The sequence below is a fragment of the Schistocerca cancellata genome, chromosome 4 (assembly GCF_023864275.1).
Source record: "Schistocerca cancellata isolate TAMUIC-IGC-003103 chromosome 4, iqSchCanc2.1, whole genome shotgun sequence".
Lineage (NCBI taxonomy): Eukaryota > Metazoa > Arthropoda > Insecta > Orthoptera > Acrididae > Schistocerca > Schistocerca cancellata.
In genome coordinates, this window is record NC_064629.1 from 747250908 (window position 1) to 747267714 (window position 16807).

At 42.9% G+C, this 16807-nt stretch overlaps 1 protein-coding gene across 1 annotated transcript in view; it reads right to left on the reverse strand.

Annotated features, from left to right (window-relative positions):
• Positions 1 to 16807, reverse strand: part of LOC126184085 (mitochondrial glutamate carrier 1-like) — a 185246-nt gene that overhangs the window by 167789 nt on the left and 650 nt on the right. The window contains exon 2 of the mRNA XM_049926440.1: positions 15831 to 15881. Within this exon, the coding sequence (XP_049782397.1) occupies positions 15831 to 15859 (29 nt within the window). The 5' untranslated portion in view covers positions 15860 to 15881. The remainder of the gene's footprint in view (positions 1 to 15830; positions 15882 to 16807) is intronic.

The window sequence follows — 16807 nt, forward strand, 5'->3', positions numbered from 1 at the left end:
CTGTCTGCTGAAATGCGGTCGACTTCGGACACGTCAACATACAGTAACTGCCCCGCGCCAGAGATAAGGAATAGCAATCTCCGATATTTCGGTCCCCACGAGTGTCGCTCAAGGACTATTATCTAATTACATTTGTTCGGAAATTCCACTTCGCTAACATGACGCTGTCAGTTCGTAACATAAATTTTAACTGAACTGCTACAGGCTTATTAAGTTGAGGTTAGCAGTATCCAATGAAACTTAAAAAATCCTGCTCTCAACGCAACATCTTTTCTATGTTTGTGAGCGCGGTTCGCTCGCAAACGGTAAGTCCTTTGAACCATGTGAATGACAAAGTAGAAACTAGGATATATGGAAATCCTGAGAAAATAGCTGCAACAGCCTTCTAAAAGCACTGTATAGCTTAATGATGTGTGCAACTAAATTTGCTATAGTACTGGTAAAGAGTACCTGTTAAGAGTGTTTTGTCGACGTTCAAGTATTCTGGTGGACCATACACAATGCCTCATGGAGAATTAGATGCAACCCCCATACAACTATTGTCTGCTTATACACAGTAAGTTTATACACAAGGAGATTCGGCTTGGTATTTCACTACAAAAAACAGGTTTTCGCAACTCAGTCCTCCTGAGCACAGGAATTTGCCACTAACAGCAGCCGACTGTGCAACGAAGGTAGAAGGAAACCTGCACTCTCAGTGCAGTTCAGTGGAGTGTACTTTGTGCCCAGTTATGAATGGGACAATGCAACTCTTGTACCTGTTCAGTCTGTTAACATTCCCAGGACCGGATCTAGGGATTTTGCCTTCCCGTGCTAAAATTTCAAGCTTTTATTTTGCGAACTCCTGTATGACTTCGTTGAAATCCAAACATTCAGCAAGTTCATGTTCAGTCGATACCGATGCCAGCCCCCCCACAGTTGACATCGGACCCTTTATCAGTTTAAGCTTCGAAAAATTTCTTTCTCCGCCTGCCACTGTCAGCGACTACGTTAGCAAAATTCTTAAGGCGCGACTTACGTTGGGCGCAAAGCCATACTCAGTTATGAGTTTCAGAGTACGGGACACGGTGCAGAACCTGTAGCAACCAGCACAGCTGACAAGGAAGCTGTCGTATCATACATGTCGAAATCTATCATGAAGTTTTTCATGCTGGAAGAATTCACCGAAAAACTGCACTGCCACAATTTCAGCTGCTAAGATGGACTGCAAGTATTTTTAAAAATATTATTCAATTTTTGTCGTACATTTACCTATAGCAGCGGTTTGTACAGCCCTTCCTGCGTAGCGCACGAGTGGGCAAACAAGCAGTCGTGGTCGTGACAACAGAAGGTAGCGCGATGTACACAGTGCAAACACGCAAATTTTAAGGAATTGGGCCACACGAAAAATGTCTGACCATTAATTTTTTGAAAAACCCTTGCAGTTCATGTAGACAGCTAAACTGTTGCAAATGTAACCAAAGTGACTAGTAGAAGAAACAAAATCAAGGCAATGTTGGAAGTTACATTACGGAAGATTCCTATCGATCTGGATTTTAATTTGTACACATGAAATATTTTTATAACAATTCCTGTAGCACATTTATCGTGCTAATTTTTAAATAACGTGTATTTTACTAACAATGAAACAGTACTTGTTAATTCCTTGTAGACTTAACAAAAATGTGAAGTTTGTGTTGGGTGGCGAAAACAACTATTTTCCTTCCATCAGGCACACTTGATAAAAGAAAAATTAATGCATTCGGGCACTTCACAGCCATTATTAGTTTTATTTAGACAGAACTGGGATGGAATAAGTAAAGGACATGATCGTTTTGTAAACAGTGCAAACTGACAATGCACAAATGACAGACGTTTAACAATACTGTCGGAAATTATTGGACAATATAATTTTCTAAATAAGGCCACACACTGTGGAAACTTTTCTTTACAGAGAGGCTGAATTCCGGGAGGAATCCAATTATATTAACTTTCCTTTTGTCGTCTTCCTAAAGACAGAAGTATTATGTCCAGCCCAAGAGTCCAATAAAAGCAACGAATTGGAAATCAAAATCCGGTAAGAAGGCATACCAGGTGTAATACTGATACTTATTCTTTCCCATTTTTCCAGATTTTGCTTCATCGGTTACAAGATTTTTGCAACTAAACAGTCGATTTTCAAATTTTTGGTTCTAATTTGTCTCGAGTTTCTTAAAGATAGATATACAACTGCTGGAACATTTTAAGCCACTTATCACTGAAATTGCTGCATGCCAATGTGTCACAGCATTCATCGACTACCAAGCTTGGAATGATGAAGTACGGTTTGCACGAACTTCTTGCATGAAACCTGACTGACTGCCTATGTGCACAGTATATTACGGGGGTAACAAGAATCTTCGTCTACATGTCACACACTAATTTCTTTATAGTGATACCTATTAATGACATCTCCTTTACGCATTTACTTGCGGAAAACTTCGTAACTTTCCGACTTTCTTTTCCGTATTGTTTCCTGAATGTGTTAAACCAGGTAGAAAAAGCCTGGAAATCAATAACATTCGTCTCACTTGCAATTCAAAGTGCCCATTCTCCTAGATCTAACTCGGTAACTGACTCATGAGCAGTCCTGAGTCTTTCCGATAATTTTTCCTTCCACACTTCTGTGAGTTTCAATTTGGCGCGTATTTAGAACTACGCGCAAATCTTTTCCATTTATACAATTCATCTTCAGATTTTACGAAACGAAACCAGCTTTGTACACTGCTTATGTATCACCGTTTTCTCCCTCCTACGTTTATCTGAAAGTTCATAGCCTATTCTTTCTCACTGAAAGCTATTAACGGTACAAGTTTTCTTCGTGTTTGGAGGTTACCGCATTTTTGTTCTGGACTTTAATTAGTACAACAGTCATCGATCAAACCACAATTCACGTGAATTACTTCCTGTTTGTTCTATGTTGCGGTAGTTTTTAAGAAATATCGACATCATTTGAATGAATGTCAAAGAAATTAACTAGTAAATAAAACATATATAGGTCTTCTGGAAAAGTAGACGATTTCGATTGTATACCACATTCTTAATATTATATTTGCAAGGTTTAAGACATTGAATTCCACATCACTGTGAAAATCTGGAACCTGCACAAACCCAGATACTATTAACAAGCATATACGAACAAATCACAAAATTCAGTTTTATCTCCATTGTTAACACTTACCGATACCACAAAAGAAACTACTAATTATTGTGGGTATTACATGACTTGCAAATTCGAGCGAATAGTAACTGAAGAGTTTTGACATAAACTATCAACGGAAACTGGAGTTCGCTTTACAAATTACGATCCCGTCGCGCCGTGTTATCTGATTTAATGATGTGTCTTCAACTAAGGATGTGTGTCCACCGTGTTGCGCACGTTTCGTCCGCTGTAGCTACATTTCTCCCGCCGCCAAATAAGCTATGAATTTGACAAATTTCAACATTAAAATAAATAATTAAATAGAAGAACCAAAGAAACTGTTATATGCATGCGTATTCAAACATAGATATGTAAACAGGCAGAATACGGCCCTGCGGTCGGCAACGCCTATGTAAGGCGAATGTCTGGCGCAGCTGTTGGATCGGTTAGTGCTGCTACAATGGTACATTATCAAGACTGAAGTGAGTTTGAACGTGGTGTTACAGTCTGCGTACGAGTGATGCGACACAGCATCTCATCTCAGAGGTAGCGATGACGTGGGGATTTTCCTGTACGGCCATTTCATGAGTGTACCGGGAGTATCAGGAAATCAAATCTCCGACATGTCAGAGGCCGGAAAAAGATCCTAAAAGAACGGGACCAACGACAACCGAAAAGAATCGTTCAGACTTGACAGAAGTGCAACATTTCCGCAAATTACTTGCGATTTCAATGCAGGGCCATCAACAAGTGTCAGCGTGCTAACCATTCAACAAAACGTCATCGACATGGGCTTTCGGAACCGAAGGCCCACTGGTGACTCCACGACGCAAAGCTTTACGCCTCGCTTAGGCCCGTCAACACAGACATCTGACTGTTTTTGACTGACAGGTGACACGTACGTAAGCATACTGTCTGATTACCTGCATCCATTCATGTACACTGTGCGTTCCGATGGAATTGGCAATTCCAGCAGGGCAATGCGACACTCCAAACGTCCAGAATTGCTCCAGGAAACTGAGTTTAAACACTTCCGCTGGCCACCAAACTCCCCAAGCAGGAACATTATTGTGCATATCTGGGAAGCCTCGCAACGTGCTATTCAGAAGAGATCTCCACCCCCTCGCACTCTTACGGATTTATGGACAGCCCTGCAGGATTCTTTGTGTCAATTCCCTCCAGCGCTACTTCAGACATTAGTCTGACTCCGTGCCACGTCGTGTTGTGGCACTTCTGCTGGCTCGCCGGGGGCCCTACACAATATTAGGCAGGTGTCCTATCAGTTTCGTTGGCTCTTAAGTGAGTGAGCGAGTGTGTTTGAATATGATGGATTGGATAGTTCCCTCGTGAATACTGCATCGTTAACGGTATTTCGGCGCATCTGTTGTTGAAAGTGGAAGGTAATAGGACAGTGACTGACTTACATATAAATGCGATACTTGTTGAAAAGTGTGACTAAAGTGACCACAGTACATGAAGGAAACATCCTCAGTCCTCCATGTTTTTTCCTGTATTCCAACATCCACATTGATCTCTGTGCCCTGCTGTAAAGTGTGGTGAGCAGTAGTCTAACAAAGTGGTAGCACCTTTGACCTAAAATAACCATGATATACTGGATGGTATGGCATTTCACTGGTTTTTGCTGTCCAGCACTGAAATGGCTGGTCTACCCACTATTACAATCAACAACTCACAGCAACCCCTGAAAACAAGTTGTCAGTGGCAGTTAATTTAATATGCGACTTTTGCCTCACAGGAGGTTCTCTCAATACGACCTCTAACACTAGCATGTAAAAATTGCCGTGCCTGCATGATCAAACGGGCTGATATATTTTACATTGATTGTAATTAGGACCTTAGCTACTGGTTAGAAATAGGTAGTGCAGAAGGTTGCTTCTGGAAGAGTTCAGTGGAGTAGTTACTTAGAATAGGCAACCAGGATTTGGGTGTGCCAAGTATAAGTGTTGTAATAGAGACTACTATGTACATTCACAGAAAAAAAAAAAAAAAAAAAAAAAAAAAAAAAAAAAAAAAAAAAAAAAAAAAAAAAGAGAGAGAGGCCAGATTTCAATAAATTCTCCATTCCGACCCCAGCCATATCATTCAAGACATGTTCCTCTATACTGAAACCCAATTTTATATATACTTTTGGATTTGAAGAGACCACATGCCTAAAAGCAGAAGCATTTAGTTGTTGATGCCTCAAAAAAGAAAGGAAACTTGCTATCTTAATTAGTTATCCTTCGATGACCTAGAGTAAAACACAAACACAAAAGGAAAGAACTAAATGTGTATGCCCATGCCTCAACGCTCTTACATGGTGCTGACTAGACTAACAGTGCCAATTCTGTTTTGCAGAAGCCGGGGTGGGGTTGGGAGAGGGAAGTGGGGCAAGAGACTGGGTGTGGGTGGCTACCAACTAAGGGAAGCAGCTGGTTTGCCAACTAGGAATGTGGGAGAGGGTGTTGGCAGGTATATGGGCCAGCACGATTGTAGCAGCCGGTGGGAAATGGAACAGGTTAAAGATGATGTGTGTTAGGAGGGGTTGACAGGATAGAGGAAGGAGAACCTGTCGGGTGGAGGGTGCGGCGACAACTGGGTTACCCGAGATTGGGGCCAGTACAATTACGGGAGTGGAGGATGTGTTTTAAGTGTAATTGCCATCTGTGTAGATCAGAGAAACTAGGGATGGAGGGAAGGAGCAAAATGGCTTGGGTTGTGAAGCAGCCATTGAAACTGAACATGTTGTGCCACTGTGTGGTCAACTTTCTTCTTGACAATGGTTTGGCAGTGCCCATTTACTCTACTGGACAGAGGTTTGGTAGCCATACCAACATAGAAGGCCATGCAGTGTTCGCATCAGACTTTGTGACACGGCTGCTTTCCCAGGTGGCCCAGCCTCCGATGGGGGTAGTGTAAGCTTGTGACAGGAGTACTATAGGAGGTGCCCATTGGGTTAATTTTTGCGGATCTTACACCTTTGTCTCCCTGAATGATATGATCCCTGTGGCAGCAAGGGAATGTGATCGAGAGCAGCTTAGGGATGGATTACGATGGTGTGTAGGTTGTGTGGGCGACCGAATGCCATTTCCGAGAGATGTGGGAATGATCTTCTGTAGAATGTCCCTCATTTCATGGCATAATGAGAGAATCAAAGCTCTGGCAAAGGTCATGGTTCAGTTATTCCAGCCCAGAGCAATATTGGGTGGTTTTTTTTTTTTTTTGGGGGGGGGGGGGGGGAGGTGGTTGCTCCTCTGTGGCTGATTCTTGGGGTGGTGTGAGGATTGGAGGTGTGGGAGGCCATGGCACAGGAAATCTATCTTTGGACTAAGTTTGTTGGGTATTGCCTTTGTGAGGCTTTCAACATGCTGGGCAACGGAGTTCTTGTCACTGCAGATACATTGTTCATGGGTGGCTAGGCCGTTTGGGGTGGATTTTTTTTGTGTGTGGAATGGTTGGCAGCTGTAAAACTGTATGAACTGCTGGTGGTTAGTAGATTTAATGTGGACAGAAGCGTGGATGGAGCTGTCAAACAGGTGGTCAGCCTCCAGGAAGGTGGCGCACTGGGTAGAGGAGGACTGGGTGAAGCCTGATGGGGGGGGGGGGGGGGTGTAGAGGTTGCAAGGTTGTGAAGCCCTGAATCAAGATCATGAAGGTGTCATCAATGAACCTGAACAGGGGTTGGGAGTTTTTGTAGGCTAAGATGGTTTCCTCCAGATGAACCATAAACAAGTTGGCATAGGAGGGCACGACACAGTTGCCCATAACTTTGCTACAAATTTGTCTGTAAACCTTTCCTTCAAAGTGAAAGTGACTGGGAGTCAGGATGTAGCTGGTACAGTGTATACAGAATGAGGTGTTGGGTTTGGAATCTGAAGGTTGTCAGGAGAGGTTGTGCTCGATAACAGCAAGACCATACGCATGAGGGATGTTTATGTATAGGGAGGTGGCATCACCAGTCTTGAGTAGGGATTGAGGAAGTAAAGGGGGGAGAGGAGGGGGGGGGTGGAGGTTGGATGGTGGGAAGTAAGTGAAGCAAGTGGTTAGTATCTTTGATGTGGAAGGCCAGCCATTCATAAAGGCTTTCATCTCTCATTCTGCCCTGAAATGATGGAGATCCTTCCCACCCCCCACATAAAGTGGTGTTCCATCACCCACCTGATCTGCACATCAGCCTAGTCCATCCTTATGCCACTCCCACTCACAACCCCTTGCCACAGCAATCATATGCCTGCTAACACCTACACAGCTTTTTACGTTGGTATAACTACCAACCAGCTATCCACCATTGTCAAAAATAAAGTGTATATTCCCCCCCCCCCCCCCTTCATCTACATCTTTCTTTAATTGTTCAGTAATGGCTTGCCCTAGGCCTTTCATATGAAGAATATTTAGTTCAGCACACACTGGCATTCAAGTTTAAAACTATTAGCACCTAAGTGAAGTTTCCCTTAATACATTTTAATAGCAGCCTTAATATTTTTTGTGCTATTACACCATATAGTATAGTCACTTTTAATGGACTAACAATGGTGAGATGCACACTTAAAAATATACATTTTTTTAAGAAACAGAATTTTTGAATTTTTTTCCATTTTTGGTCTGCAATATGTTTGTTGGGGAACCAGATAAAAATCTGAAAATTACACACTAGATAGATCTTTACAATATCAAATTTTAGTATAAATTTCAGCTTTGAGATTCTATTAGAAGTTATGGAACAAAATTAGATACACAAGTTGAAAATATGTTTAACACCCAAGATATCCAGGCAAATTGAGTAAAGTATATTAATTATATCATTTAATTATGTCAGATTAAAGCAACTAATCCTTATTTTCAAGACAAACCTCTGCTGAAAGTCTCAGCAGGCTAGCAGACAGCATCTGCAAGACTCTTCAGGCTCACAGACAAGCCTCTCAGCCAATGTGGCCGACCCCCTGACACTCCCCCACCCCTTTCCATCAACATCCGTCCACTCACCCTTAGTTAACGCGAAGTGTGCAGTTGAAAAAATGGGGTCTTTGTGTTCTATTGGTGTTCTTGTTAATATAGAATGTCAAAGGTGTCTATGGAAGGAGGAGGAGGTGATTGTGTTTTACTAAAGAGTTGGCGCACACAAGCACTGTGAAATTAAGACTTAAAAGAAATTTCATCACTTTTTTGGCCAGTCTTGCTTGGACCCTTTTAAGAAATTTAAGAAGCCCATAACAAAAGGTCGAAGAGAAATAGTGGTTGATCATTATTCTAACAATTAAAGACCTTTTATCAATATAATACCAGGAAAATCTTTGCGTTCAACATGTTGGTCTAAGATATTTGTAATTAACAAAGAAAGGGATAGTGACAGTCCAGATGAAGAAGATTGTGACTTATTAGAAACTTTAAAAAGATTTAGCTAGCATAATATTTGGTGTATCACCTGCTAGTAAAATTAGAAAGTTAAGCAAACAACAAAGACCTTTTATCCTGAATGCAAAGGTTGAGGAAAATGCAAGTACAATCAAAAAGAATTTAGGAGTTTCATTTCAGAAGCAAGTTTGTATTACACCAGATGGGAGTTCAAAAATTCACCAACCGCACATTATCATTTCATATAAAATCTTAAAAGTAAATGACAGTTTTCAAACAATGAGGATAAAATTACGATCATCAGTTTACTGCAAATTCTTTTAATTGAGCAAAAGTTAAGAGACGAATTCAACATTAAGAACCTTTGGTTGAACCGACAAGGCATTTAGTAAAAGAACAGAAAATTTTACCTGTATTACAAAAGAAAAATTCATCCAATTAGATAGGTGAAAACACAGTAGAAAAGGTTATAAGGTTGGTTGGTATAAAAGATCCTGGGGGAAGGGACCAAACGGCTAGGTCATCGGTTCCTTGCTCCGAATAAAACAAGGAAGACTAACAACACAAAACGGAGAGAAAGGAAAAACTGAAAGAACAATGGAAAGGCAACAAACACTCACATGGACCAAAGGGGAGAAGAAAACCACAGGAACAGGTACAGAGATTAAAACAACAAAACAGATTACCATGGCTGGCTGACCATGAGAATAAAAAGGAGAAGCCAGCCACATTGCAACACATTAAAACGTCCACTCTAAAAGCATAGGGTGGAGGACACAGAGGGACAAAGGACATGTGCTAAAATTTAGATCAAATCATAAAACCCACCCCTCATGAATAAAATTGCAAAACTAAATTAGCCGATGAGGCATCGTCAGATAAAATTATCAGCAACGAGTCCGGTAACCGAAGATATCATTGCAGGGGCAGTCAAAGTGGGACAGTGCACCAGAATATGGGCCACTGGTCAACTGGGTGCCGCAACAATACCGAGGTGGGTCTTCACGGCACAGGAGGTAGCTGTGGGTCGCCCAAGCGTGGCTCATGCGGAGCCTGGAGGACTGCCACACATTCATAGTCTCCTTAATGGCAAACAGTTTGTTGTGTGTACTGAGCCTATGCCATTTCGTCTCCCAAAGCCGAAAAACCTGGTGAAGTAAAAACGAATGCGGGTAAGTTATTGGAATGCAGTTCTTTGTAAGCAGTTTCCGTGTAGCCTGTTTGGCCAGCCTGTCAGCAAGTTTGTTGTGATTCCGATGTGTCCTGGAGTTCACACAAACACCACTGAACGACCGTATCGTTCCAGGGCATAGATTGACTCCTGGATGGTCACTACTAAAGGATGACAAGGGTAGCACTGGTTGATAGCTTGTAGGCTGCTCAAGGAGTCTGTACACAGAAGAAACAACTCCCCAGGGCATGAACGGATGTGCTCAAGAGCACGAGATATAGCCACCAGCTCTGCGGTGAAAGCACTGCAGCCATCGGGCAAGGAATGCTGTTCAATATGTCCTCTATGGACATATGCGAAGCCGATGTGACCATCAGCCATCAGCGTAAATTACTTCATAGCCTCAGTAAATGTGAAGAATCGAGATGAAGTGACAGCGGAGAGCTGTGGGGTGAACTGTCCTTTAGGCCATGTGAAAGGTCAAGGCAAAGCCGCTGCCTAGGTGTACACCATGGAGGTGTACGCGATAGGACCACGAGTATAAGTGATAAAGCCAAGGACTCCAGTTCAGATAGAAGGGATCGGACGTGGACTGCAATTGTAAGCCCTGACCTGTGCTGCCGATGTGGGAGATGAACTGCCGCGGGGGGGTGGGGGTTCTAGTAAACGCAATGCTGAGGGTGCCACTAAACCATAAACCACACTCCCATTGTCTAGGCAGGATTGAACAAGGGTTCTGCACAGCAGCAGCAGCAGCGTAGAGCGATCTGCACCCCTGTTGGTGTTGCTCAGGCAGCGGAGGGGCATGAGGTGCTGCCAGCACTTCCGCTTAAGCTGACGAAGGTGAGGAAGCCAAGTCAATCGGGTGTCGAAAACCAGTCCTAAAAATCGATACATCTCCACTACAGTGAGGGGATCATCAGGAAGGTAAAGTTTCAATTTCAGATGGATGGTACAATGCCAAAAGAAGTGCATAACACACGACTTTGCAGCCGAAATCTGAAAGTCGTGGGCTAAGGCTGATGACTGCGCCTTGTGGATAGCTTCCTGTAGGCACCGGTCAACAACACCAGTAATGAAACTTCCTGGCAGATTAGAACTGTGTGCTGGACTGAGATTAGAACTTGGGACCTTTGCCTTTCGTGGACAAGTGCTCTACCATTGAGCTACCCAAACATGACTCACGACCCGTCCTCGTAGCTTCAGTTCTGTCAATCTTGCAGAACTAGCACTTCTAGAAGAAAGGATATTACGTAGACATGGCTTAAGCAGAGCCTGGGGAACGTTTCCCTGAGTTCGAGTCTCTGTCTGGCACACAGTTTTAATCTGCCAGGAAGTTTCATATCAGCGCACACTCCGCACCAGAGTGCAAAATCTCATTCTGGGAACATCAGTAATGGTGGAGCAGTACAAAATGCAGAAGGCATCTGCATACAGAGAGGGCGAGACGGATGGCCCTACAGCTGCTGCTAGACCATTAACGGCTACTGAAAATAGACACACACTCAATACAGAGTCCTTTCACGGGGGCATCCTAAAGAATGAGGGATCATGTTTTCCTCCGCAGTAACGATCGTTGTAGTTACCTGCTCAACTAGCACATCGATGTTACCATGTGGGGGAGATTCCATGGCGACAGTAAAGGTGAAAGTTTCCCAGTCTGCCTTGTTTAAAGCCCTTCTAGGCAGGCATCCATGGGCCAGATGCCGGGGCAGTGACAGGAAGATGGGGAAGTGGTCACTACCACACAGGTCATCATGTGCTCTCCACACAGTTCATCATGTGCTGTCCAGTGGATAGATGGGAGAAGGCCAGGACTGCAAGCAGAGAGATCAATGGCTGAATATGTGCCATGCGCCACACTGAAATGTCTGGTGGCCCCAATATTTAAGAGGCACACGTCAAGTTGTGACAGTGAATTTTCAACTTCTTTGCCTCAGAAAGTAAGAACTGTGCCACCCCACAAGAGATTATGAATGTTAAAATCTCCCAAAAGTAGGAAGGGGTTAGAGAGTTGATCAATCAGTGGAGCCAATGCATTCAGTGGTACTGCACCATCTGGAGGAAGACATACATTGCAGACAGTATTTCCTGCATCTTCCAAATCCTGACAGCCACAGCTTCAAGAGGGGTTTGAAGGGGCACAAGTTCACTGCGTACTGAGTTCATTACATAGACGCAAACCCCATCTGACACTATTATAGTTGCTACAGTTCCTGTAATATCCCTTATAGCCACAGAGGAAAGGGGTCTGCATTGCTGGGAACCAGGTTTCCTGGAGGGCAATGCAGAAATCAGGTGTAAAGCTTAATGGTTGCCGTAGCCGAGCCAGGTGGTGGAAGAAACCGCTGCAATTCCACTGGAAGATTATGTTATCGTGAGGCTGGGAAGGCATGAAGTGCACAAGGAGGCAGGTTATGCCTCAGGGTCACCTGCTGCCTCAGACTGAGTATTTGTAGCCATTTCTATGGTGGACGAGGCATTAGTGAGATCCATGTCTGTAGGGGACACTAAGATCTCCACTGCATCTTCAGATGCAGAATTGATAGGGAGTGGTGGTGTTGGGACCACCAGAGGGTCCTGTTTCTTAGCCGACTACTACTTAGTTTGCTTGCTCTCTCGCTTTTCTTTCGGGGCTTGCTGGAAGGATTTCTCCGAAGCAGCTTCATGCATGGAGGAAGACCTTTAAGCTCTTCATCCAGCAGCTTTTGGCTCCTTGAGCCACTGGCTAGTGTCCGCCGTGGCATTAGTCCCTTGGGAGACAGGGCCCCAAGGAACCCCTTCCGCAGGAGAGGTGCCAGAGGAGGCTATTGCTTCTCCAGCAGGGGGAGTGGGGGGGGGCACTTGCTCCCAAAGTAGGTGCTTTGGGACCAATGGAGGAAGATTTTCCTCCTACCACCAAGGGGGGCGCATGTATTCTGGTGTCTCTAAGGGCCCACTGTTCATGGCACAGAGTGGAGAACCACTGGCACTTGGGACGGTGATGGTGATGGTGATGTAAGTGCAGCATATGTAGACATCAACCGAATGGGGTGTAATCTTTTGAATTTATGTTTAGCCTCTGTGTAAGTCAACCAGTCTAGGGTCTTTTACCCCACGATTTTCTGCTCCTTTTGGAGTACTGGGCAGTCTGGCGAGCAGGGGAAGCGGTGCTCTTCACAGCCGATGCAAGTTGGAAGTGGCACACATGGAGTATCTGGGTGCAGTGGACTTCCACAGTCTTGACATGTGGTGCTGGAAGTGCAGCGGGAAGACATGTGCCTGAACTTCCAGCATTTAAAGCACTGCATAGGGGAAGGGACGTACGATTTAAAGTCACAGCGGTAAAGCATCATCTTCACCTTTTCAGGCAATGAATCACCCTTAAAGGCCAAGATGAAGGCACCGGTAGCAACCCTGTTGTCTTAGGGTCCCCTGTAAATGCACCAGATGAAATGAACACCCCACCATTCTAAATTGGCACAGAGCTCATCGTCAGATTGCAAAAAGAGGTCACAATGGAAAATAATCCCCCGGACCACATCGAGGCTTTTATGTGGAGTGACGGAAACAGGAATATCACCCAGCTTGCCACAGGCGAGTAATGCACGGGTTTGGGATGGGGATGCTGTCTGAATCAAGACTGTGCCGTTTTACATTTTGGACAGCACTGCCACTTCTCCAAACTTATCCTCGAGGCATTCAACAAAAAACTGAGGCTCTGTCAGGAGAAAAGAGTCCCCATCGGTTCTGCTACAGACTAAAAACCGAGGCGAATATGGCTCTACATTCTGTAGCTCTATGTTCCTCCCATGGTGTAGCGAGGGAGGGAAACCATTTAGGGTCATACCTGTCAGCACTGAATTCTATCTTGCCCTTCTTAAAGACTGACCCACTCCAATCAGGGCCTCTCCACATCGTCCCATGGGTGCCACCCAGCCACAGCAGAGGCCAACAGGCATGATGGCCGTTGCCAGGAGTCCTGATGCCCCAAATAGATAGGCACCTACTCCATCGGCATACATGGGGAGTTTACAGCTCAGGCATCAGCAGTGCGATCCCTGTGTTGTCAGGGGGGTACCACCAAATAGGTACATGATGGCCCCACAACAATGGACTGGCTACCGCGCTGGATATTGGGTACAATCCAATATTGTCATGGGCAAGAAAGAGGACAGGAGACAACGGAAGAAGATGACATACCCTGGAAAGTGTCCTCGCCCAAATAGTTGAATTGCAGGTGGAGATGCAAAGCCATGACAAGAGACCTAAGGGCACTCGTGCAGCAGTAAGGCGTCCTTCCCCATATGGCCCGCACTTCTGTAGAATTTTGAAAGTGGCAGGTCAAGCAATAGAACTCGTAGGGCTGAAAAGTTAGAGACTCGTTTTAGTCGCCTCTTAAGACAGGCAGGAATACCTCGGGCTGATTCTAACCCCGGACCCAAAAGGGGGGGGGGGGGGGGGGCGGGGGGGGGGGGGGGGCAGTTTATAAGGTTTTATGAGTAAGACAACAATAGCAAAAAAAGATTGTGTTAGTGTGAAAGAAAACAGTAACAAGGTACAGAGACAAAAAAAATGTTGAAATTTTTTAGAGATGAGACGGAAATGGTGTATTGTTGTAGGGGCATCTGGCACCCATAACATTTGCATTTGTTTGTATCACCAGAATGTTAAATTGTTGATGGATGGGGCCAATCTTAGAGCTGATTATAAAGACATTTTGGAAGTTCCGGTATGCAATATTGACAGTTACAATTTTACAATAATGAGAAAATGTCACAACTGCCCAGGCAAACGAGCTTCACTTGACATGTTTCAGGAATCTGAAGCAGATGATTTGAAATACAATATAAAATATAAACAATGGTGAAAAGACAGAATAAAACTGGTGATAATTATGAATTTTTTTTTGTGTGTGTTGGTAGCTAACCTCGAAAATCTAAAATGCATCATTTAATTGATAAAGCTCACAGTATATTTATGAAAGACAAAAAGCAAACCTTGACAGTTGATGAATGCTTACTTCTCGCAGACTTTTCTGAAAACTATTCCTAATGTAATGACACCAGAGGGGCACAAAGTGAGCTGTCACTATAGCATCTCCAGCAGACCTGTGAGAACCACATCTTGACAATTCAAGAAATTGTTTAAATTCTGTGAAGAGCAGATAAAAGAAATTACCTATGTATTTGTAAACTGAAGAATAACAAATGCTCTACATCAATGTCTTGGAGACAAGATTCAACACTTGCCAGAAGATTAAAGGCACTTTATCTTTTTTTGTTGTTTTATATCAGTCACACAACTGACTTAAGTTTAAGATCACGTAAATATCCCCTGATAGTGAACTTCTTCACTATGGAAAGCTTGTACCACTAAACTTCAATATAAAGATATACCGGCTGGTGTTTAAGATAATCAGTGGTGCATTGCCTAAGGTGATAATACTGGTTGTCAAAATGAAGGTGTTTATGTTAGATTTTACCACCAACCAGGACCACAGACCTCATTCAAAAAAGTTGAGAAGAGTGAAGTTTGGATGCCAGTTAAAGATGTACTGAAGAAGGTGTCTCCCCTAGACCTCAGAACTGTGACTGAGCAAATTTTTAACCTAATGCCTAGCTGGAGTGAAAAAATTTCTCAGTAAAAACAAATACGATGAGAACAAAACAATGGCTAATTTTTAGTGAAAGAAATAAGTAATCATAGGTATGTTTAAATTTTATAATTGATGTAGTTTATTACATTACCTTAGATATTGCAAGTGGGGGGGCGGAAATTCTGACCGAATTCCCCCCCCCCCTCCCCCCAAAGGAAAAAAAAAAAAATCTTGTAAGCCAAAAAATGAAAAACAGTGTAGGCTATTTCTTCTTTTATTAAGTGTAAGCTTCTCACCATTAATACTCTATGAAAAGTAACTATACTATATAGTTTAATACACAAAATATTTAAGGCTGAGAAATCACTCCTTTGTGGACAACTGCAGTTCAAAAATTAAGTTTTTCTCAATGTGCGACCAATAACTTTGAGATGTTAAAAATACATTAAGGAATTCATTCATCTAGGTGACAATGTGCACTCTCTCTCTCTCTCTCTCTCTCTCTCTCTCTCTCTCTCTCTCTCTCTCTCCCATGAACACTAGAGAAAGACATTCAATTAGTAACTTACGGAAATCTTGTTACTTCTGTGTCTGCCATCTTGTCACCTCTCTGGATACACCTACAACATAAGTAACACACACAGATTTTCCCCCACTGCTTTAACTTGTAAAATCTAAACACAACAAATAGGGAGAAAGGAAAGAACATAATGGCCACAAAATTTATGCATACCTTGATACAAAATTACCTAATATAGAAACTGTATCATAAAGCACTTGTTCGTTCTAACATAACCCTCTGTAAATACAATTCTACCATAAAGCCTCATACACTACTTAAGGTATATACTAAATATTTCCATATTAAACAGTTTCACAAGGTGAAAAAAATCATGCTAATAAAATCTCACTGGTCAATGTCAAATTTTTCTTCCCTTTCTTGAAACTATGGCCTACAACGTTACCTCTTTCCAGTATTTATACTATGATACATTTCAGTGCACTCTGAATAGGAAATATTGAATACAAATAACAGAAAAGACAGGCACACAGAACTGTGAAGTTTGTTAACTATTATTCCAAAATCAATAAGATTTCTGAGGAGTTCCTGGAAAAGGTCTGATTCAGATAAAGGTGAGGATGAAACACTATATCTTTACCTCGTATTAAACCCTAATAACTCACAGCGTACCAAGAACCGAGGAAGTACTCAGATTGAACAAGGACTAATAAATCAGTCAGGAAGAGGCTCATTTAAGGAATCACAGACGCACTTTCATGGGGTGGTTTAGGTAAAAGCTTTACTACACTTGTGTTTCAAAGATATAAAACTGAAGTCAATGCAATTTTCTATTCAGGCCAAGCATATCAGTATCATTTACACGAGTTTAGAAAAAGTTGTACACGGCGGGAAAAATACGCTGGTGAAAATCATGTGCAAATATTTGAATGAGGTAAGGTGGTATGTAATTGTCAGTGAAACTGTTATAACAAAGAGGCAATTCACTAAGGCGGCTGGCGCGGTTTTTGTCACTATCTTAACTCA